This window comes from Augochlora pura, chromosome 8 (assembly GCF_028453695.1).
Source record: "Augochlora pura isolate Apur16 chromosome 8, APUR_v2.2.1, whole genome shotgun sequence".
In the NCBI taxonomy this organism is placed as follows: Eukaryota; Metazoa; Arthropoda; class Insecta; order Hymenoptera; family Halictidae; genus Augochlora; species Augochlora pura.
In genome coordinates, this window is record NC_135779.1 from 12,861,206 (window position 1) to 12,886,627 (window position 25,422).

The window sequence follows — 25,422 nt, forward strand, 5'->3', positions numbered from 1 at the left end:
ATAGAAGTTGGATGAGGGATGTACGTAGTTGCGATGTATTAGATCACGTAGAGGTAAGAATGGGAACATGATGCGAGGGTTTTATACATTAAGTAACACAAGTGAAGGATCCATCTTCGAGACGTGTGAAACCATCCGAATTCGGCGGGGAGTAATGCGATCGCGCTCCCGCGAAGTAATGGATATAGAGCATACAACTTTTGGATATAAGTGAGTTGCACACGGCTGCACCACTCGAGGGACATGTGAACAGTATTGCGTGCATCATACCGGGAAACATGGTCAAATAATGTTGGAAGTGTTGTGAATAATGGAGTTATAATACTGTTACGTTCGCCATGGGTTCGTTGTGTGCACGTCCACCGGTTTGGACTACCACCGATTTGCTATAGAAGACCGTAAGATATTAGATTCGAATAGCTAATTAATAGATTTCTTTGCAAGACAGAAATACTAAATTGCAATGAATGGAGGTCGACTGAAAATATAATTTCTTTATAAATATATTTAGTAAGTTGAAAGTTATATTATTAATATTATTTATATATTACTTTAGTATCATTATTATTGTTATAGTAAACATCATTTATATTATTAAGATATATGTATATTACTTAGTAGGCACGTTTTTTTATATTACACGTATTTACAGACGCTATAAACGCAGAAAGAACCGCCGTCCTCTGATTACATTAGCCGAAGAATTATTCGAAAGCATCTTGAACCCACGGTTTCCGTCTGAAACAGATGACGCCAAGGATGCTGTGCAGAACTTCCATTACATTACCGAAACTGAGCCATAAAATCGAGAGGTGAAGGACATTGTTTATAGAGAAAGTAGTTCTGGAGCCCTGATTATGTAAACTGCAGTTCGTGCGTAAAGTTTAATGCTGGTTTTACTGGGATAAACATGATCCGAAAGTAATTTCCATTCTCGCGATAAAACTCACCGGCTGCACGGTTCTTTTTGTCGAAAGGCTTCGTGAAATCGTGCAACTAATAGCACTCCTTGCACGGGAGTCATTCTAAACACGCTGAGGTCGTTAATGGAGATTGGGAATACTTCTCGAGATTAATATCGGCGGAGCAACAAATAATAGAATACGGTGCACCGGGAGCAAAACGTTTACTGGAACGATCCAGCACTGCGTTTAATTAAAGGGAATACTTTAGTCGATTATAGTACGATTTTATAACGAACGAATCGCTAGGTTCGTGCAAAATTACTTATAGATGCTTTCGCTTCGTCTTTTCCTCGCGTGAATAATTTTTCTTGGAAAGTTTATTTATATTAACATAACTCGCCTTGATATAATTTTGTCATGCATGAGATTGAAGCGGATAATCAAAATTATTTGCGTTAATTGTAAGAAATGTAAGTTCGATGTAACTATATTCTTAAATTCATATAATGATCTTATGATTTCATAGATTTCTATTTGATCTATTTTCGTCAGAAATGCAGAAAATTGGCAGTCTAGTAATTACTATAATATGTACTTTTTATTGAAAAATTGTGTAAGTTAGTTATAAGAAAGATGAGACTAGGTTAGATAAAATTATCAGTCCTTCCTACATTTTAATAAGTTGAAAATTATGTAGCAACATTCTTAAATTCTTCTAATATCTTTACCTTCTATTCGATATTTTTGTTATTATAAATATAAATTAATAAAATCCGCAATCTAGTAACCAATTCATTCTAAAATAATATTTCTCAAATATTTCAATTCGGCTGAATTTTAATGTTCCAAAGTCGCTGTTCAAAATCGCTCATTGTATTTGTACGAGCCTAATATAATCTTCAAAAAGGATTTCCTAAATTCCATTAGTTACCAATTTGTCCACTTTTTTAATTTGTTCCTTGTCATCGTTATTGTACAAAATATCATTTTAATGATTTCTACGAGGATTTTCTGAGGCCAACGAAATATTTGTATAAAAATGTGGACTCGTCAATTATTTTTATGCATTTCACCTTGCTACAACGTACCAATAATTATAGACAGGCTTTGTTCAAACTTGTTCATTTATAAAACAAATGAAACGTTAGAGTTACAATGTTTTAGAAAAGTATAAATAGATGGCGTAATACGTTTGCGGATGGCTAGTTAGCGATGCACAGAGTGAATTGCAAGTGTACTACATTCACGTTTTGGGCCCTGCACAAACGTGATGCATTTAGATTACAATGTTCTGCTCTGTTCTCATTAATACCAATAATGAATACGTGTAAAAGTCCTTTGCGTACATAGGGGACTTTGACTTTTTGACACAGCAATCTTTTAAATAGATATGTCCTTTGGTCGGTTATTAAAGCGTTCGCGTCAGTTCACTCTTTTATCCAGTTGAAGTTCACACTATTTGATCTTGTTCGGTATTTCTAATCATTCTACCATAAATTTCTTTTTGAAAGCTGTGATGATTAAACTGCGGAATTTATGCATTTATAACAAGAATGTGTGAACGAAATGCAAGAATGAAAGAATCAGGAAAGAATAATGTTGCATTATCTGAAATTTATTAAAAGTATTATAGAGAGGAATATAGTTTTAGTTAAATTTTATTTTGTACAATTGTCTCAGAAAATTCTTCGTATACATAAAGATCTACAAGTCTGGTGATAGTATTTTAAGTTATGATACTAAAACCACTGCTCACTGAGTGTAGACAATTAACTAAATTTATACTGTTATTGCACAACATATACGTGAGCAATAATAGTCAAATAAGGCGTTTATTTAACAAGTTGCTTAACTTGACAAATAAAAAATAGGGAGAAATGTTAGAACAAAATAATAAAATTAAAAATTGAGATATAAAGTCACATAAATCTGATAAATTATTACTGCCGTAGCTTTAATTTATTTATAAACATTATAGAATGCGTGTTCAAGAACAAATTGTCTAACCTACATATGTAATGTATAGTAATAAATCAACTATCATTATATGATCAAACAAATATTTGTTGTTTCGTAATGTTAAGCCCAGCATTAAGGAAATTTATTTTAAATATGAAAATTCACAATTTTATCACGAACGATCGTCATATGTTGTTAAAAGCATAACAACACATGTTGCACTAAGAAATGATAACATTTTAAGTGTACTTCCAATTGAATCTTGGACCAACCACAAAATAAATGGTTATTTAAAAGTGCACACATTAACGATTACAAGAAATAAAATAAAAATAAATTTTTCCTTTTGATAATTATTAGCAGTTAAACACCATGTGACAATATTACCAAATTCTTTCGACGTTTTCACAATTTCCAATTTCGGCTATTCATTTTTGCCATAAATCTTGAATAAATAATTAATAATTATTATTTATTAAATTATTAATTATTTAATAATAATTTAAATGTTTTAAAATCTGCTGTTTAATAATCACTTACCGCAGCACGTTTGCCTGCCTTAACTGAGCACGATCGTTTAGTTAATCATCCACCAACAATTTGCCGTCGGTACTTTCGACGGAATAAAAATCTCCCGTGAAAACCGATCACGTTAAATGCAGTCGAACGTAATTTCCATAGAAAGGAAGCCGGAGACCAAAGAGTCTGGATCCGACGGAGACGATTCCATCTGGAGGAGTGCTCGAAAATTACCGACGGTATCTGCGTCGCGGGATTTCGTTGAGGAATCCGGTAAAATCCATGGGACTTCAAAGCGAGTGAAAAAGGTTCGAGTAAAGGTTGAACCGGCTCTGTTCATGGGCGATCCCGCATCACCCACCTTTCAGGGTTATGAACCCGTGACGCATTCACGGCACGCGAACCGATCGGTAGACTATTTCCTCAACGCGGAAGGTCACGTTCGATTTTTTCATGATCGTAACATGGATCAACGAGCCGAGAACACGATTTCATGGCGGTATTGGATTTGTAAGGATCCGTAAAAAAATTATCCGGACTGTGTAGAATTTGATTGAACAATTTACTTGCCATGTTGGCAATATAGCGACACGATTTTTGCATCGCCGGGTGACCCATCCAGCAGAGCACATTTTATACGAAACATTAGTCGAATAAAATTTGATTTGAGATATTCTATTCGTAAAATTTATACCAAATATTAGTCATACAAAATTCTATTTAAAAAAATTTATTCGATGGATATATTCTAAATCCAATATAATTTTATCCTATTGAAAATTATGCGTTGTTAGGAATTGATTTCATCTTTTTGTTATGCCAAGATCATCTGGAAGTCACGTTAAACAGATCGTTGAATAGTTTGTTGACACAAGCTACAATAGTACATAATAAAAAATATACTACGCAATTTAAAAAAATGAAGGTGATTTTTTTCTTTGATAAAACATTTCCTCTCAATTCTTTTATATTGTAATCTATAGCAGATCAAAAATTGATTAACTTATGTGAGGAATATTCTTCTGTCAGAAAGTGCCGGAGAAATCATGACGCCAGTTATGCGAAACATCGTGTATAAGAAGAATTATCGTAAAAATAATTATAGTAAAAGTAACCAAGGATGGTCAGAAAAATAGACACACTTATCCGAACATGTTCTTTGAAGTAATGATATTGTTTGAAATACTATTTTAAATAATAATAAATATTACTAATAACCCCGTGCACTATGATCTCTTTTAAAACTGCGTCGATTAGTAGTTCTTCGTTCTTAATCATTTCCTTGATGGAACGAGAGGATTTTTGTCTCCTGTTTGTCTTCATTTACTCCCACTCCCAAATTTTGACGATAGAAGATTTAAATTTCGTTTCAATTTAATAGAAACAACTGACAATTATATTTATTAAATTGTGTACGAAACGTTCGTCACGAGTCTGACACGTTTTTTATAGTGCAAGGGGTTAAATATATAGGTCTGGCTAAAAGAGGGATCATTACAACACTTACCATCTCGAGCATGTTGGCGGCAGGTGGATCGACCCTGCTGCGAAAGTAATTGTGGACATCGAGGATCTTCTGACGGATCTGGTTGGTACTCGTGCTGATTAGTCTCATAGGCACCAGGTTGCCGTAGATCCGCGGCGCTGAAAGCAGAGGCAAACGTTCCTCTGAACAACGTCTCGATAACCGATATTCGTTGTCAATAAAAGCCCTTTTCTCTCTACGCGTTGCTCCATTTTCTTCCCTTTCTTGTCGGGACAAGTGGCCGCTTTAAACGAGAATATCGACTGCGCCGCTACGTCCAAACGGGCAATAACATTCTATTTTCATACCCTTTACCCTCCCCATCCTCTCGGAGATCAAAAGGAGGGAGGGAAAAAGAGAAAGGGAAAGAGGGAGAGAGAGGGAGAGAGAGAGAGCGAGTCAGGGGGAGTCAGAGAGCCAGAGGGAATCCTAAGCTCGAACACTCCGCCGGGAAAATGTGTTTTCCTTAATCTCGTATGCGGAAGCGTTTCGGGCCACGGAGATTCCGTTTCTTTCGATGCCACGAATGAAAGGGAATGCGTAAAACCGGGACGCTCCAACTGGCCCCATTATGAGATTTCCCGGGGAAATTATCTTCTTACTTGTATTTTTCGCCCGGCGCATACGGTGAGATCAGAATATAAATTGCCGAACATGAGATCTCTGATACTAACCCCCTGCCGGATGTACTCGACCGTACAAATTAAGTTCCTGTCGTTGTAATCGTGTATTTCAGATGCTCGTTTGACGGATCAATTAACTCAGACGAAGTGAAAAACAGGATTTCGTGGTGAAATAGTATTGGTCAAATCCCCTCTAAACCTCAACTGCGGACATGTGAATTTGCGACAATTATTTGATAAAATATATTGTTTATAAAATTAACATGATATTGATTTTTACATAGAAATTACATATAATATATATTGCACGCGTTGGGGGTGACAAAGAGAGAGAGAGAAAGAGAGCGATGAGTACTCGAAGCGATGACTTCTAAAAAGAGAAATATTTAATAATTTTGTCGAACATTAATATCACGTGTTGCTCAAATGTTTCTTGCAGAAATTAATTTTATAGACTGACCAAATTTTTACATTTTTGCTATACTATACATAAACATTTTAATACGTTTAATCGTTCCAATGTGATTTTGATTTCAATTCATTATTAGAAACTTTATTAGAGTCTCAAATGTTTGCTTTTCATGCACCCAACACATGTATAATTATAACTATGTTTTCGAAAAGAAAGAATTAGAAACAAAAATATGAAAGTTTGTGTATCTAATTCATTGGTGTTTTACAGATTGTTACCAAGGCTTGACTATTTTTCTGGAAAAAATTTTTGATTGTCCATAAATAATATGAATAAATTTATACATACACAGATCAAATAAAATCGAACGTTCGAATGTCTTGACATTTCATTTCCCGGAATCAGCACAGTTATCGTACTTTGCACACTATGCTATGGTAATCCACTAGCAATCTCTATTAGGGGTTTGAACCATTGCTAGCGAATTCTCAGTGCCCACAAATTGAACACCTAATCGCAATGTCTTAAAGGAGAATTTACCACCCGTTGAGCTCACAAAGCAGGATCGATTGCTCAAGCATTTGTTAGGTGATCTTATTTGTAAGTCATACTTTGAAAAAAACTTATTCTATGTGTTAGTTATTATATATATATTATCAATAACAAGATTACAAATATTGAAAACATTGAAACTCCAAGTAAGTTCCATAATTACGAGGGGAATGCTAAAGTAATTGTAAGGTTATGTCATATATATATAAAGTTCATGTCTCAATTAATTTATTTTCTACTGATAATTTATGCCTAACGAAAATTTATACCTAATAAAAAATTCAATCGTATATTGTAATATTTATTCCTTAAATGAGAAATGTATTCTTATTTCACCGCTTTGATGAAAATTAGTAAGTATAGTAGTTAGTAATGCTTCCGTATATGGTCATAATAATTAATAATACAGTTAAAATTAATTATACAATTTTATACGAATTAGAGGAATAAGTAAATATGTTATTCAAAATAATTCAACTTGATTTTAAGTAGAGTAATATTCAGTTGAAAATAATCGTTAAACCAATATTCGTTTCCTATAATTATTCTCTATGAATTATTTATTGGAATAAATGTATCAAATATTGAATATTTACTAAAATTTGAAGTACTTTAAAGTATAAATACTTTTGACGTATAAAACTGGAAATACATATTTTAAGGTACAGACTCTTTGAAAATATCTATGTCTAAAAATATCGACTATATAAAATTAGAAATGTCTGAGAGATGAACTTTCAAACTGGAAGTTAAAATATTTCGCCCACAATACCACAAGAACAAGCATCAGGAATCGAGTAATGGCTCGGCGTAGAATAATGGCTCGGAATACATCTCGAAAGTTACAAATGTGCCAGAGACGTAAATAGAAACTAAAGCGGACCCTTAAAAATCAATATTGCCGAAAGGAATGAATAATGTTATCGATATTTCTACCGAAACGGGGGTAGAAATTTATCGCGGAGCCTGTGCCAGCGACTTGTTGCGAAATTATAACGGAACGAGTTTACTGAAGTACACGCAACCGTCGGGACGTAACTCGAAAAATGTAATAACTTTCACACCGGCTTGTAAACTTTTTAAAGAGCACGAATAATAAACGAACAATCTGTTTGAAAAGCAGGCAATACATCTGGTTCTGCGTCCTTCAGATTCGAAAGCTGGATCTTGTATTCTTAAGTACATACATACGTGTATGTATGTATACGCGTCAGGAAAGTTTTGGGATCTCGACCCGAATCCGACAGGGATTCTCGGTTTTAGACTCGATAGTTTTGGGTACCCGCATATCCCGATGATCTAGATTTCTTACGCGAAGTCACCTGTTTGCTTTCAAATCTTCTCGCAGCTCTCGTCCCCCCCCCCCCCCCCACTCGCCCTCGATCTCCATTACACTCCACATTTTTAGTTTCTGCTCGTGCAGCTCTTGATCCACTACTCCGCATGCTCCACAGGTCAAAAGTATTCTGACTATTGTTCGTATTTTTATAGACAACCGTTTACACGTTGCAGAGGAGAAGATTTGTCTGAAATTCATGATTTCCTAGCAATAGTGTATAAATCGAATAAAAAGCGATAGGACGATATAATATATCAAGTAATTGAAATTACTGATCTATTCAAATTAGAATCAATAACGAAACTGCCATTTCAAATAAAATTTATTCTGAGATTAAATTTAGATTTTCATAATATATTTCAAATTTGCACAGTATCGATTAATTAAGTATAAACTGTATATTCGCGTGAATTAATTAAATCATGAAATTACCTAGAACATAATTTTGATTTTACGTCAGTTGTAAATCATTTAATTAAGCGGTATTTAAGATCAAAGCGAGTGAAAATCAAAGCGCGAAGGCATAAAAGTGGTTTTATTTATCAGAGACGATACAAAAAAATTATATATTAAATACTTTAACATATAAAAACAATTTTGCGTTTAAGACGAGGGCCAGTGACAAATAATTCAAACAAAATGGAAGATTGAAGATCTTATTCGCGAACGTTAAAATTGTGATACTAGTTTCTGAAGTCACTTTCGTGAGAGACTCATAATGTCGTAGTGCTATTGCATAGAAACGCTAGATTTGAAGATACGAAACTGAAAGGGAGATACTTTGAAGGTCGTATATATGTAATAAGAGATTGCTGGATTCGCGCATATGTCGAACACGAAGAACGACCTCTTAGTTAGTTAGTGAATTCATTGTTATTTTTAACGCGTAAAAAGTTTCAAGATCGTTGTCTAATAGTGAAGTTAAATCTAATGAAAGACATTTTTATTTATGAACTACGTTCGTCGTTTTTTATCACACACTAACGTATTCATCTCATTCTAATATTAAATACATATGATGTATAATACTTAAAGTACTAATACTAGTATCAATATTCAACTGGAGAGCGAATAAACAACCAAAAAACTGACCATGGCTACCTGTCACCTTTTATCAGAAAATTCTAACATGAAATATTGGAATTTTTGTAGCAAAAGAAGAGAAAATGAGACAGTTTTGGAGAGGCATTTCGGATGCCATCGATCTTGAAATACGTTGTCATGGTCATTATTTTTATCTTTATTTTATATTTATCTGGCAATAAATAGTATAAATTAAGATCATTTCAGAGGCTGATCTACCGCCTCTTAATAATTAAACGATTAATCTCTTGTAATCTAGAAAATTAATTAAACTATAATCACATTTATACCATATAGATGCAATATATTTTACGTGTATATGTACAAATATATCAGCAAAAATACACTGAATAATATCTTTGAATATTCTTTGTACCCCATCGACGATTATAAACATTTCACGTGACATTTAATTGGTCACTATTTCAATACAATGGAATCTAGATCATGGAAACCTCAGGTGCGATTTACGCCTCTATGATTCTGATCCGCTCAAACATGATACGTCAGTGTCGCGAAACACCAACCAAAATTCTTGCGAAATGATAATCCAATTTCGCCTAATGGAACTGCAATTTCCGGCGACACCGAAAAACTGCGGAGGACGTGCACGCGTCTATTTATAACCAGCGAGAACTCAATGTAAACCTGGCCTCATAATTTCCTACGAATTTTTTTGCCCGTGAACCCCGACGGATTCGCAGAGAAGTTCGGCCGTACATTCGCCGAAAAATGTTCCTACGTTGTCCGGAAAAAAAGAGGATCCGTCGTTCATTTCGCTCGGCGACGAATTTCTCGACGCGCCGCACCTCGTTGGTGCGCGGCACTCGTCGGATTTGTCGTGGAACGAAATTCGCGATTCATATTTACTTAAACGCGGGGTTAGCTAACTACGAACATCGCGGTGATCAAGTAAACTTGCTGCGAGTTTCTGTTACATTCGGGGCACGTAACAAATCCTTCCGAAATCAACGTCAATCTTTACTGTTGAAGCATACGCAATACTTGAAGCATTAGGATGTGCCAACACCAACAACCGCCGAAATGTTGTGCTTCCATGTGTACTACTGTATATGTCAAGCGTAATATTGATTGTAGTAAGATATCTGTGTGATAATATATTGTATTATAATATATGTATATTATATGTATAATATGAAATATATAATATATAATTTGCATAATATTTGATTGTAATAAGGTACTTAACACGTCCAGCACCAGCAATCAACCACTGGAATTCCCATAAAATCGAAGCAATTCAATTAGTCGAAATTAGAAAGATGAGATTTATCATAATGCATGACATTAGAACTCTTTCGCGTCTGAAATATCCTACACAAATTCAGTTTATATTAATACATTTACGATGAAATAAGTCTTCAAAATTAGTCAAATATCAATGTCACCAATATGTAACCAACGCAGTGCGCAACGTGTTAAGGGAGGACGACACCCTAATGGCTAAGAAGAATCGACTTCGTTTTAGAAATCGTTTTAGTGATCGCATAGAATTTTATATCAAAACGATATCGCAGATAATAGTTTCTAGTTTATGAATCAACAGATAAATTGAATTCATATTTTTTCTATTCTGTGGAATTAGTAATTTTTGATGATGAATTTAATGGTACTTCTCAACAAAATTTTTATGAATCATCCTTTGAGAGCTTGTAACATAAAATTAGTAAAAATTATGCGACTGACAGAAACTTTTAATTTTTCCTTGTTATTGCAAGTTAAGTATAATATCTCATATTATTATCAATACGAATGATCCTGTATTCATTGTAAAAATAATTAACGTATTATTATGACTAGTTCTATGATTATCATTGCACATGTACTTGAATTGAGAAATTTATTATACAATAATTTATTAAACAATATGAAGCCAGCCAGTTTAACCGACAAGGCTTGTTCAGTGTTAATAGCAATTGCACTATGAATCTTTATGCGAAATACAAATTTGTTGTGTCGATTGCAAAGACGGGAGCGGGATACAAATTTAATTTTTCTTTTTATAATTTTAACAAGTAAACAGTATTACTTCGATACTTTTCGATTATTTTAATTCTCAGTCCAATAAAACGTAATCATAATAATCCATCGTTATTCGCATTCACGCATGCTTCGCTTTTTGGTATTCACAAAAATCAGCGTAATTAGTTCAAGGAAACTGTTCTTGTTAGCGGAAGTTAAACGTATCCGAGCAATGAATAATTCGTGTAACTTTGTTTCGATCCCTAAGCAGGATCAAGCATTTGACCCCAACTTGAGCACGGGGCTATTCACTTTAGCTCGAAGCTGAGCCGAGACGGTTCAAATGTTAAATTAGGGTCAGGGATTGTTCGCGCCGAGATTTTATCAAGATACAAGTGGATAACATCTGATCCCAGGAATTCGTAGGGTCCACCAATAAATTAGGGTCGTCAGTAATTTACAGGGAGATCAAGTTATCGTTGCTTACGCCCGACCGCTTAACCACTGGTTGATAATGCAGATGCGTTGATTCGTAGATGGTTTGAACAACAGATAATTTCTGGTTTCCGGCAAACCGCTGTACCCAGCCGTCTAGAATTAAACTGCAGTTTATACCCTATAAAACTGTCCCATAGAATTTGGTCAGCGAGAACGCCGGCGATGGAACTCAATCTTCTATGGCAATTGAAAAGCTATAATTTGTACAAAAATAATCACTCCATTTTATATATGTGTACTGATTGAATATAATATAATTCTAAATGCATTTTTCAGTTTTCTACGCTTTGCTTAGATAATCGTTTAATCAGTTAACTGTTACTGACGAGTATTCTCGTCATGACATGAAATGTTACCTCATGACGAGTATATTCGCTGAAAACAGATAACTAATTAATTAAATAATTAATTTCCCTCATCCTCGCTGTTTCTACTGATTTTTTGTATACACCAATTTTTATTAAATTTATAGGAGAAGTTGAACTTATAAACATAATTAAAAATTAAGATTTTATAAAACGTCTTTTAGCGCCTTCAGTATAAGTAATGTCAACAATTCCAATTCGACGATACTCTTAAATTATCTAAAACCTCTTACTATTTTAAATTACATTTAGAAACGTTTGTTATTACGTGTAACAGTTTCTGACATAAATCAGCATTCATTTAACATAAATCAAAGTAATATAACATGAAAACGCATAATATTGTGCGAAAGTTTAATTGCCAGCGTTTGTTGGAAAAGCGTGAAATCGATATGCAACACAGTGGATTGTTGTATGATTGATAATTAATAATTTCCCAAATAAAACGAGACAATTTTCGCTTCTTATATATTATTTACTCTCACTCTTAGATTTTAATTACAGCAGAGTAAACTTTGATTTCGGTTTAGAAGAAACGATTAACATTCATATTCGGTAGATCATTACAATGTGAATGTATTAACGATATCTGAATCAATAACATACCAAAATATATAATATATTATATTATATATGTTGCGCAGATTATTGTCCACAATTCCCGTCAGATAGGAAACGTATAAATTTTGACCGAGGAACGTACGAGGGTTAATGGCTGTCAGAACAGACTCGTTATAAGAGCTCGACCGTTACCTGACGTCTCTATTATAGTAGTTTAGTAAACGAGAAATGGTTGGTCGAAGAGGTTTAAGCAACACGCGGTGATCGAATTTCTAGCTGCGAAAGGCGTTGCTTCGAACACTTTCGGGGCCACCGCACCCCACCGGTTTCAAACCAATACGGACTTTGAAAGAACTGTGCGGAACTGTTCAACAACAAGTTTCCGAAACTTGCCCATTATTGGCTCGAATGTGCTGCGAAGGGACGCGACCATGCATGAAAGTATTATAAATACGGCGAATAATGCAGCAAGTAATAAACCTAATCACTGCTGTTTTATTCATTACTTTTCAAGAAGTAACACAACTATTTTTAGTTTTTGTTGGCGACTCATTTCGCCGAAATATGTAAGTTATTTTGAGAGATTTAAACGTGACATTTGTAACGCGAGAGATTTTTGCAACAGTGATGTAGTTAGTATTGATCACAGAAATATTGTATTTATTAAATATCGCATGTAGTAATCAATTCCGTTTTATGAAAAACTAACGTACGCACAGTGTTTGAAACTTTCATGATTTGAAGTCTCTTTAACATACTTCGCCTAGCTATAATTATTAATACTTGAGCATATATCATTTTACGATCACTTATAATAGTATTTAATACCCTTTCAACATACTTTTTAAGTTATTTCTAGACATATTAGTTTTTTCTATAGAAGTTAATGAAAGATTTAGGAAAATTTTAATTTATCATCAGGAACTAGTCGTGTTTATGCTCCGTGTCCAAATAAAAATGGAAAAACATTTCTAGGTTATGTTATATCTTCGACATAATTTTATTTAAATATGTCGAGATGTTCTGAATACAATTAATAGTAAACAATGTACGCAAATGATAATCTGTAATATGAAAATTGATAAAATAGAGTAATAGATATTTTGGACTATTGATTCTGAAATGATATTATGCGAATAATAGCTGTTTAAATCGCATCCCCTATAGATTACCACCACCAACGCTTTAAAACTACTTTGATGAGTATATTTGCCAGATACTGTCCAGTGTACTAGACAATAATAAATTGGTAATTTATAATACATGTTAAAATTATCATTGAAATCGTCTCACATTGATATGAGCTGCAAACAATGAAAAATAACAAAAATCGCAGTTTTGTTTCGATTTAAAATCTTTAACTTAATTAACTTAACTTTGCATTAATCAATTTCGATGAAATTTTCGGCATGCAAATACGTTACCAAAATCTACAAAATGTACATTTCTTATCAACTCAGATAAAAAAGTTGTAAAACGAGAGTTTTTAATTTGTTTTATCATTCCAAGTGATGACAAGATTGTAGCAAAGTTGTCTAGTCATTGTCGAATATACTAGACTCTCTATAATTTAAAACAAAATTTAAATCGTTTGCACCAGTTTCATAAAATTTATTTCGTTTTAAAAAGCGTCCGAATATCAACACGAGTGTCACTGTATGTGAAGCATCAGTCCAAGAATAAAAATTTATATCGTTCACCAAACGTGAAAACAAATCAGCTAGACTGGAATACCGTAGATATAAAACGTTCAGCCGCATAAATTCTCGGTTCGCTATCACAGATTATGGAATTTTCGAAGTTGCCCGCGCAGAAGTTCGGGCATTGTTTACAGGAACTTTATATCGGTACTTTTTCTCGGTTCCAAAATTAAAAAGTTTAGGGACTCAGTAGCAGCTGCGCGTAATGAATGTTTCTGCGAGCGAAGAAACCTATTCTGGCGTTCTATCGTTTTCGCCTAAAAAGACGAAAATCATTACGGTCTTTCATCGATCGCCATGTTCGTAGGAAATTGCATTGGTTCAATATACACACGCTGTTACGAATCTGCGGCTTTCGATGCTTCTATCAGTGATTTAGTACATCTAATTTACACGTAACACTAAAATTGTATTCGTATGACTGGTAAAAGATTAAGATTAGCGAATAAAATTTTATTCGACGCTGTCTAGCAATCGGATAAAAATTTATCTGGATAAACATTTAACCGTATATAATTTTAATCTTATAATTAATTCGTATAGAAATTCATATGGGAAATAACTGATTTCAGTAAAAATGTTAGAATATAAACTGTTCTTTCATAGTTTATCGATTTATTTTTTTCTTATTACTTTTCCGAATTGTTCGAATAAAGAATCATTTAAATAAATACATAAAATAATTTATGACGAACAATGAATAGAAAATTCGCTTTAAAGAAATTCATTCGGATCATTATTTTAATAAATTAATTATCGAAGTAAATGACCGCAGATTTGATGCATTTATGATAAAAATGAGTAGTTGAAGTTCAGAACAGTGATAAGATTGTTACAATTTAAGAGTGTCAATATATTTTTAATCTATTATAATCATTGTATAAATCGATTATAAACATTGTATAGAATTTTTATTTTGCATGCAAATCCGCAGTCTGGCAATTATGTATGGAAGACAATATTGGCCTGATATTTTCGAAATACAAAAACAGGGTTATCTTGCAAAGCAGGAATTTTAATTGCTTCCGAGGATCGTGCAGTCTGCGCCAGTGTGGTATGCAACGAACGATGTTGAAATAATCGAACGTGATAACAAATAGTCATTATCAACAAAATGAAAACGCTGTGAGGAACAATGGTACCGCAACGAGCGCGTAAATAAACCATTTCTATCTCGCGCGATCACCGACAACGATGGCGATTAAATTTTTCTGGTTAAATCGTTGTATGGAATGGTAATTACTTTATGTATGTATAAATACTATCGTGATTGTATCGAAAATATTTTATAGAATACACTATATTGTAACTTCAGGTGTGACCTTTCAGCTTTCAGCTGTTGATCGTTTTAAAATTACAGAAAGCGAAATTAGGTTACTTGTTAACACAGTTAATTTTTATTATATTTTATTTATATTTTTATATTTTTGGTAGAAATATTCGCTATTCAAGTGTTAACAAATTTCTCATGAGACCATATTTAAAGTTTCAATAATTATGCAAAGAAAAGTTAATAATAACTTTCATTTATTCGTTAGTTACAGTGTTAAATAAACGAAGTAGCGGAAAAATCATTAACGTCTTTTATAAAAATGATAACACAGCACTTTATTGTTAAGTAAAGTAACAAACAGCAAAAATAACTAACCCCTTTTAGAAAATTATAGCAAGCAACTTTATTGTTAAATAAATCAACAAACATCTAAGATTACAAATTTCCATTTTAAAAACAACAACACGAAACTTTTAAATACGTTGGGTGATTTCTACCACGTGTTAACGAAGTGACATATTTGATCTTGTTAAAGTTTTGTGTACATCTAATTTCGTCTTTAACCCTTTGTACTCGAAGAGTCCGGAGCGAAGCCATTCATAATTTATCTTCATTGTCTTCGTAGCAGAGTGCTCAAGTTTGAAGATAAATTTTAAATGACTCCGTTCGAAACCCTCGAGTGCAAAGGGTGAAAATACTGTTTACATTATTATACTGATTTATATTTAAAGAATGGTTAAACCCGTGACTATTACTTAGAACAGATTTGAGCGCAAAGAGTTAATGTCGACAGTGGATAATCTCTTTGATTTTTGAAACAGTGCGCTCACTACAAGCAAGTTCACGCGAACGTTTGTTTGCGGTATTGCTAAATTTATAACCTCTGCACTTTTACCGCGATTTCCCGCGTCTCATCGCTTCTTCGTTAGCTATCTATCTTTCCCATTTATCACTGGTCCTTCCGTTCTCTCTCCTCGGAATTCTCACGCAAACTTCTGCGAACAATCAGTCATCGCCCTCGAACGCTTCTCGGCGTTCTATACGTACGAACACATGCAGGCGCGCGATACTCTTGCTACGTATTTATTGCCCTATAAACTGAGCGAAACGAATCCGCTTCGATCATGCGCAACCCTCGCTGAATTTTTACGCGGAGAACAGATGTTTTGTTTTATTCAGCAATTTCTATCGGAGATTGAATGGATTATGGAACTTTTAAGGAAACTTTTAAGTTCTCTTTAAGACGTGGAACTTCTTTCGGAGGCGTTCTCACATTTTAACTTCTCGAGGGATCGGATGAAGTGAAGTTCTCCAAAGTAAAGGTTTTAGCTCGAATAAGAACCTGTATTATAAGAATTAAAAATATGAATTTGTCCATAGCAGGTGCAGATATTTTGTTCATTGATATTAAAAATGTCTTCGTTCACGGAAAATTCGCTATTACTAACCAGTTAATCGGGTATGAGAAAATATAATGTTGCACCATGAAGACAATGGAAAATTTGGAGCAAGTTATATTCTACGTCATTCTTAACCATTAAAACCTTGGAAAATCCATGGAAACTTAGCGTGGCCATATCGTACCATTTCGCATTGGCTCCGTTTATGGTACTTTCAAACACTGCGTCACGTTTCTTCTATGTAGTTGACTTTCGTTACAGTTTTCAACGAATTAAATAATTTGATAAAATTTTTTATGAGACATTGAGAAAATACATAAATCAGATATTTATAATGTACAAAGTGAATACAGAGTGTAATAATTATTTCACAATTTATATATTTTCTAAATATATCAAAAAATGTTTAGAATATATAAAATATATTTTGTACATTCTTTGTGCATTCCACATATTTGATTTATTTATTTTCTCAATATGCCATAAAATATTTTCTCTATATTATTATGTCATTATTATATAATGGTTATTTTATTATATATTCAGTAAAAATGATAAATAATCACTCAATTTTGATTACTTTGGAGAATTGTTAGTCAAGTCAATAACTAACACAGAAAGTTATTCAAACGGTGTCAGATAATTGTTGCTCGCACAAATTAAGGTTTGAATCCAGAAACAGAATAATTGAGAACATAAAGGGTTTAAAGATCTCGGACAATGTCGCGTAAATCGATTACTCGAGTCCAATAAAGGAACGTGCAAATAAATGTATCGAGTACTTAATAGATCTGCGTAGCTGCTGCGAAGATCCTTGAAAAAAAGAGGGGAAGAAAATGGAAGCCACGAGTAATTAAAACAAATGATACTTTACTAGGTTTGTTGCGATACGTTTTCCTTGGCACGGCCGCCGGCAGCGCCAATGCCATCAGCACGATAATCCACAGCCACCTCATAATTTCCGATTACGACCTGCAACACACCAACGAACATGTTATTCCATAAAGAACGCCGTAAGAAAATTTTAAAGTTGGAGAGCGCCGTGAGATTGTCACGTAAAACAATTAAAACGAATATAAAAAAAAAGGAGTCGTTGAGCCGTAGCCCAACAACTATTTCTTTATTTAACAATCTTTTAATTTTACAATTGACACGGCACTTACAATAACGCTTATCGAAGGCGAAGGTATTCGATCACGGTCAAGACTGGCCTCGCGGCGAAGAACAATAGTTTTTATAAACTCGTGTCTTATCTTATCGGGGGCATGTATTGTCTGTCGAGGGTAATGAGAGCTCCTGCGATTTTGTTACGGGAATTGTCACTGTCACAAGATCATGTTCTAATAAATCATCATCTTCAGATGTGATATATGTATCGTGCACTTCAAGTTCACCTTTTTGCAAATTATAAACATCTCTAGCCTAATCAAATTTACCTCTTTTATTCAAATTTGTTTTTCTTTTCAAGTTATATTTACCTTCTTTTGATTCAAATTCGCCTCATTTATTCACATTTATGTGTTTGCGTGTTATACTCATTTTCCTCAAATCAAATTCACCTCTTTTATCTAAATCCATACGTTCGCAAATTATCCTGTTGCAAATTATATTCATCTTATTGCAAATTATACCCATAATATTGAAAAATTAAATTCATCCTTTAACAGATCAAATTAATTCTTTCGCAAACCAAGTTCTTCTCTTTCGTTTTCGTAAATTATTGTAATAAAAACAAAATCCAATGTAAATTCGTTATTTTTAATAACGCATTATTTATTTCATTATTATTTATTTAACACGTTGACTGCCACGGTACTTTCAAGGATTCCGGTCCCAGAAGCCAATTATAAAATAAACTTTTGTTTTTTTGAATGCACTTTGTACAATTATGTTTTGTTAATGTATTAATAAATTTTCTGTTCATTTATACCAACCCTGATTTTTCTTCTCTTTCCAAAGGCCAACTATTCATATTTACACTTTCATTGTACGATCTTTGTCGTCGATGTATAAAATTGATCTTTAACCCTTTCACTACGGCAGTGTCGTCCGCCGAAGTATTGTTATTGAACGAAAGCTCGCGCCAGAAGTATGCACATTGGGTGTGGTTTCCGTATATACGTTTTTCTTAGTTTTAAATAACTGTGCTGAATAAAACAATCATTGTTTTATTGTAACAAGTATGTTTACATTTTTAATATGAAAGGACCTACAAAATTATAAAAATACAAAATTATTTTTGTATTTTCCCTACGGATGCCACTTGTATACACATAATTTGAATGCCGCATATATGCGGCGCTCGTACCCACAGATCGTCGCGTGGATGCCGCATATATGCGGCGCTCGGCGCGAAAGGGTTAACACGTTGACGCCGGCGCCGATATTTACGATTTTCTCTGTGAGTCGGCATCCGAAATTTACAAAAATTATGTAATTATGTTAAGTTTATAATATTGAATTTCTATTTATAATGTTCAGATAAAATGTTTTAATCTTCTCATTATAAATGTTTATAATGTTCAGATAAAAAAACCTATTTTGTAGTATCTATATGCAAGCAAAATAAACAAATGTACGCAGCCCACGGGTCTGACACGTATGTCCCACCGGTGGGTCAAGTCGTCGTCAACGTGTTAAAGAAGCTACGAGATAACTCGTAGTTGACGTCCTGGACAGGTAAACAACCTACGAGATATCTCGTAGTTGGCAGTCAATGTGTTAATAGTGATTCATCTAATGAAATGATTCTATGGATATTAGTTGCAACATAACGATGAATAACAATCTTTTCGTTCTATATTTATATTATTTCACTCTCAAGATACCCACAAAATGATTTTTAAAAGGTATTTAACCCCCTTAGTGCCGGGCGAAAAAGCCAAATTTCACGGTTTTATTAGGGTTTGGAAAAAGGCTGATAAAAACGAAACGAAAAGCAATATTTACATAATTCAAAAAGAAGTGTATTAAGGACGAAATTGAGAATGAAACAGTGACACCAATTTTTCTATATTCATTGGAAATTGCATAAATAACAAAGGTATAAGTATAAAGCCGTTTTCGCCAGTGCAGCGCGGGCCGATATATCGTCCTCCGGCACTAAAAGGGTTAATTTAAAAAAAATGGATACGGCCAACAAAATAATGAATATAATTTTTCAAAAGTGTTTCATGCAACCTGCAAAAGTAAGGATCCAACCTGCAAAAAAAGGATGTATTTTAAGCGCACAAACTATAAAAAAGGGATACATTCTACGATGAACTGACAAACACAAAATTTACTGCTTAGTTCCGATAATAGACACATCGCTGTATCCTAAACTTTTATAAACTCTATAACCTCTGTCGCGAACGCATAAAAACCGTAGTCCCTGTACAATCCACTAAAACCATCCTTGTATTTGTATTTTCTTTTTAAAAAGAATTAGTTTCTCTTTGTAACAACTCTCGCCGCACGAACGCGACCCGTCGGAAATGTCGCGTCGTTTAAATATGGTAACCCGGCGTTCGTCACCGGATGAAACACAAATACAACAACGGGGGGAAAAAAGTGAGCAGCGAAAAAAGGAACGCAGGAATAACTCGATCAGAACGATTTCGCGAGCGAAACAATCCCATTCGTTTAACTGATCGACGAGCGTCAAATGAATCGCAATCACGCGCCGCAAAAGCTCAATTTGTCCCGTTATTATTTAACAGGAAAAACGTGGGCGTCCTCATTTCGACGCGCAAATCCGGTCGAGACATTTCGAGCACGATTTAAATTCGCAACACACAGCGCGAGCGATCGGTGTTCCGACGCGACCCGACGGCACCGTGTCCCGAACGATATTTCCCGTGTCCAACAAGATGCGAGATCCTCGCGAGAACGAGAGAGATAGCGAGGGAGTTTCGCGTTTCGGCCCGTGATGTCGAGCCCCGGGAAAATTTTTTATCCACGGTGAAATCGGTGTACCGAGAGTCCATTTGGAGCTTTTGTTATCGGCCGGGTCAACGCGCAGAGTCTACAGTATCTGGCTCTGGCGACTACCCCTAAAATGTTTGCGTATGGGCCTGCGGGGGATCCATGACCTCATAAACAAGATCTCCGGGTTTTTTTTTTCAAAAGGAACGGAATGCCAAGAAAGAATCCGTACGCTTTAGCATTAACACTGCGGTTACTTGTTTCAGGTCAGCTTGTCGAACAATTTTTCTAGTCCAGAGCTAGGTTAACTGTATTTTAAACGGCAAATACCGAGCAGATATTTTATTTTATTTTAGACCACATCTTGTGAATGTACTTTTACAAATAAAATATTTTAATCGTTGGAAAATATGTTTAAGATAGTATTTAATATAATTAAGATATTATTAAGATAATGTTTCGAATGGTATTTTATGTACACTAAAAATGTTTGTGCCATACTTTGGAATATTTTAATATTTAAATCATTATTGTAGAAGAGAATATTGTTGTTTACTAAATTCTACTGTAAGATATAATTGTTCTAGTAATCTAAAATAAACGAAATATTTTTCCGCTGTATTATGAACATACATTTAATATAGTTTAGCAATTCATACTATTAAGAAGAATAAATTTGATTTGCGAATATAATTTCTTACATTATCTCTATTTGAATTAGTAAAATAAAAACTATTTTATATTACGTTTTATGTTATTAAAACAAAATATTTATTTCATGATTCGATTTTGGATTCTAAAAATAAAATATTTATCTATAAAAGCCAGGAACTTTAAAGTAGAAGTGTCATTTGAAATAAAATTATTATTATATATTGCACAAGCACGATCACAAAGTCATTTAATTAATATTTAAAAAAAAACATTAATAACAGAAGATTTGCTCTTGACGTTTTGCGAAATCTTAAATAATGTTCCTTGTGGCTGTAAGAAACAATTACAAAAATATTACATAACATTGTAAAGTATTAATGTTAGTGTTATAATAGAGATTGCAAACAAATCATCCACGACTTTTATAAATGATTAAACTCATCCTCAAGTATTCGTTAATGAAAAGATACTATACAGTCATATTAACAATTTTTATTGTGTAGTTCTTTATGGAAAAATTATTAAAGGAATTATTGCTTAGAAATACATTATTTATATAATTTCATTTCTATAAAATATCGAAAATTATGAATTGATTTTCTTCCTTTGTCTTGTTTCGCAGTAAATCAAGTTTGATGTCGCGAAGCATAACGAATATCTGTGATCCATTTACTTAAGGAACAATGAACAATTATCAACAATGATAATATTAACATTATTTATTACGTAACTAAGAAAATTAATATTTACTTTTTACTAATGCATGCTCAACTCTTAAAATATCTTGAACAATTTTAATAGAAAACACTTAATCAATTTCAATAAAATGTCATAATTGTTGCTAGAACGATAAAATTGTGTACTTTTGACGCACTGATAGAATCTTAATTGAAGTACGTAGACAGCTACCAACCGTTCAATCCAATAAACTGCTTTTTCTGTACTTGACATTAAGGAGTCCCTGCTTGATACAATATATTCTAGCGTTGTAAAAAGTTTTCTAAGCGAGGTACGTATCCTGAAAAAAAGGTGAAGCGACTCTCAGAACGTAGGAAAGAGAAAAATAAAAGTGGGACTCCGACCTACGAAGTGCACTCGAGCGTCACTAGTCTCCAATGTAAAAGCTGCCGCTTTTTTAAACATTTTCTGTCCAATATCGTACCACAAACGGAAGTGGAGATTTCATGCAGCAAAAAAGAGAGAAAAATTCGAGATTTATTCAAACATCAATTTACCGGACAAAATCGCGGCGATAATTTCACAAAATCAACATACAACGTCCGCCGTTCCTAAACTCTGTGGATTTTAGAGTTCGATTTTAGAGCATCGAAGGATCTTTCGCAGACAATGAGAGAAAAGACTGTGGCTGTGAAAATTTCGGAAACTCCATCCTAGGGCCACACGCGGACTGCAGATGTCAGAGTGAGGCAGCTTCAAGTAACCGTGGCATCTTTGCCTACGGACTGCAGTTCCTGCGTCAGACAGACCGCGTGTGGCCAAATTTCTGTAGGAAGGAGTTTCCGTAATTTTCACAGCCACAGTCTTCCCTCTTTTCCCTCATTGTCTGCGAAAGATCCTTCGATGCTCCAAAACACTCGAGACATCTGTCTCATTCATTCCCTATTTTAAGACTTTAACTCTCATCGATTCTGCCGGCCTACCAGTCTGACTTTCGTCTGAAAATACCTACACCGTGTTGCAGTTTGGAAAACCTTTTTTTCGTCAGAGCATCTCAAATTTCCATAAAACCTAATGTCCGTTCCTATGACAATCGACACAGTCTGTGTGAACATCTTCGTGCAGAACGTCAGTTTCGTTCGAGATTTCGTCGCTATAACTTCACCGTTCTTTAAAAAGTATTTGAAATTACTTAATAACTTCTCCGTATCTGAAATTAATCGGCCCTTTTGAGAACCACACAAAATAACGCTGGAATCTTCAGACATGTGTCAATTGTTGAATAATTCGTGATCAGTGTGGAATAATAATGCAGTGAAAGTGAAAGATAGTGTAATCCGTGCCATTCTACATACGTGGATTACAACTTCTGGATTACAACATTTACAACTGAATTGGTAAGTTTTTCATTAATAATATTTATGAAATTTTTGAAACTAATAAGAAATTCATGAAATTCTTGTTCGATGATCGAACGCGGCTCAGAGGCGATACGCGGCCGTCTCTCCTGTCAGCGCGGCGGGCTTCAGCCGGCTAGCTCGCATGCGCAGCAGCACGAAAGATCGTCCGTGCGCAGCCAACTTTATTCGTTAATAACTCGTTAACAAAGTCGTTGATTGCATTTCGTCAAAGGAAAACGTTACTTGAAATGGCCTCAGGAACCCCCTATTTTCCGGAGTATGTATAATTTAGAAACACCCTGTATATACAAATCGCGACGGTTTTAAGTAGTAGCAGGAAAGGAATCCATCTGCTGGCGAATGGCGGAGGTAGTCGCCACACTTTTTACAGCAAGGACACGAAATTTACTTTATAAACTTTGGACACTGGTAATATTCCCAAATAAGTTCAATCCTGTGTTAACTGCTGATTAAATATTGATTGATAAATACGACTGATGATTGATGAATATATAATAATTGTAAAACTGTAAAGTACATAAATAAGGCATACGAATAATTTCAGTTACAGTATCAGGTCAATATAAAATGTAGATATTTTGTCAGAATCATTGCTGCGTGAATAAATTTTTATTAGAAATATACAATGATTGTAAAAATGTAAAATACACGAGTTTCATTATATTGATTAAAAATTACATCTCGGTTTGATAATTCTAGAAACTGAATATTTAACAGCTCGGTCACTTTAATTATTGGCTGCATAAACAGCACCACACGCGAGTATTTGTAATCAACTTGCATACCATCGAGTCATGCATTTTATTTTTCATTACTCGAAAAGATTCAAAAATAAAATAGACAGGTGTGGTAAAACGAACAATATCATTTGTACATAAACATATGCAACTGCGATAAAAGAGACTAGAAGATGCATAAAAGTAGAAAGAAATATGAAAACGTTGTTTTGAACAAATTGATGAAAAATATTCAAATGAAAAAAATGTTCATGAATATTGTCACGATAAACCGTAGATAAATAATATCGCGATAAAACGTTCATAAATATTATAACACTGAGATTCGTTAGCAGTGTCAGGAGACGGTTTTACACGATATAAGATCATGTAGCGCAGACCAATGTTGCTTTTACATTCTTCCACGGTGAAAATCAAAGCACCGTACCGTGGCAGAATGAAAGGTTCGATACGAGCATAATATCCAAAAGGGACGGTACAAGAGCAGACATAAATAATAATTTATCTTCCGTCGCATCTATACGTCGAGAGGGTGGAAGAGGAAAACGGGATGGGTTGTTCAATAGAGACAGCTATCTGAAAGAGCGTGGAGAAGGTTCACCGCGGGAGTATTCGATTTTTATCGAGAAAGCGATCGAGCAATTACATCGAGATCCCCCGTCTTTCCCTCGGATCGCTTCTTTAACGCCGCCGTCGCCCCTGTAGGTCTCCTATATTTTCATTTCCTGCTCTTTTCTGGCAGACTGCTTTACTTTTCGTCTCAGACATTCCGTTTTCCCGCACGTACGGGCCCGCCTATCTGAAACGGATACGAGCACGCGACGTCGCGTCGCGTCGTTTCGTCGCGAAAAGAGTGGAGATAAGAAGCCCCGGTAAGAGGCTTTCTTTAATGAATACTTCGCCGCTCGCGAAAATATAAGCTCACTTACACGGAACGGTCCGTCGCGAGCGCTGCCTCGCGCTGAATAGGCCGCCGAAAACTTTAATCTAATTTTGATTATTAAAAACTCGCCGGTATTGTTGAACACGCTCTGTTCAACGAATTGCAATGTTCCTTTTGTGTCTCCACAATGTAACCAGTTGATGCAACGAACACGAATTCGAAACTCGTTCCACGCCATTGTTCCTGACTTTTTAAAAACTTTAATTTTGAAAAGTGTCCAATTTTTAACTATTTGTTGTTTATTAAATCACGTAATTATAATAACAGTATAAACTAAAAAAGAAAAAGGAATGAGATAACGAAGCAGTAAGTAATCTAATCATGGACACATTTTGATAACAATGCCAAATGCCTTTACATTCGTAATGTTAGTATTAAGAATTTGT

At 34.3% G+C, this 25,422-nt stretch overlaps 1 protein-coding gene across 7 annotated transcripts in view; it reads right to left on the reverse strand.

Moving 5' to 3' along the window:
- The window catches only part of LOC144474200 (cysteine-rich secretory protein 3), a 224,041-nt gene that overhangs the window by 41,043 nt on the left and 157,576 nt on the right, over positions 1-25,422 (reverse strand). For all 7 annotated transcript variants that reach the window (XM_078188851.1, XM_078188849.1, XM_078188850.1 and 4 more), the window contains 2 exons: positions 17,572-17,669; positions 4,891-5,027 (listed from right to left, as the gene is read on the reverse strand). In XM_078188851.1, the coding sequence (XP_078044977.1) occupies positions 4,891-5,027; positions 17,572-17,653 (219 nt within the window). In that variant the 5' untranslated portion in view covers positions 17,654-17,669. The remainder of the gene's footprint in view (positions 1-4,890; positions 5,028-17,571; positions 17,670-25,422) is intronic.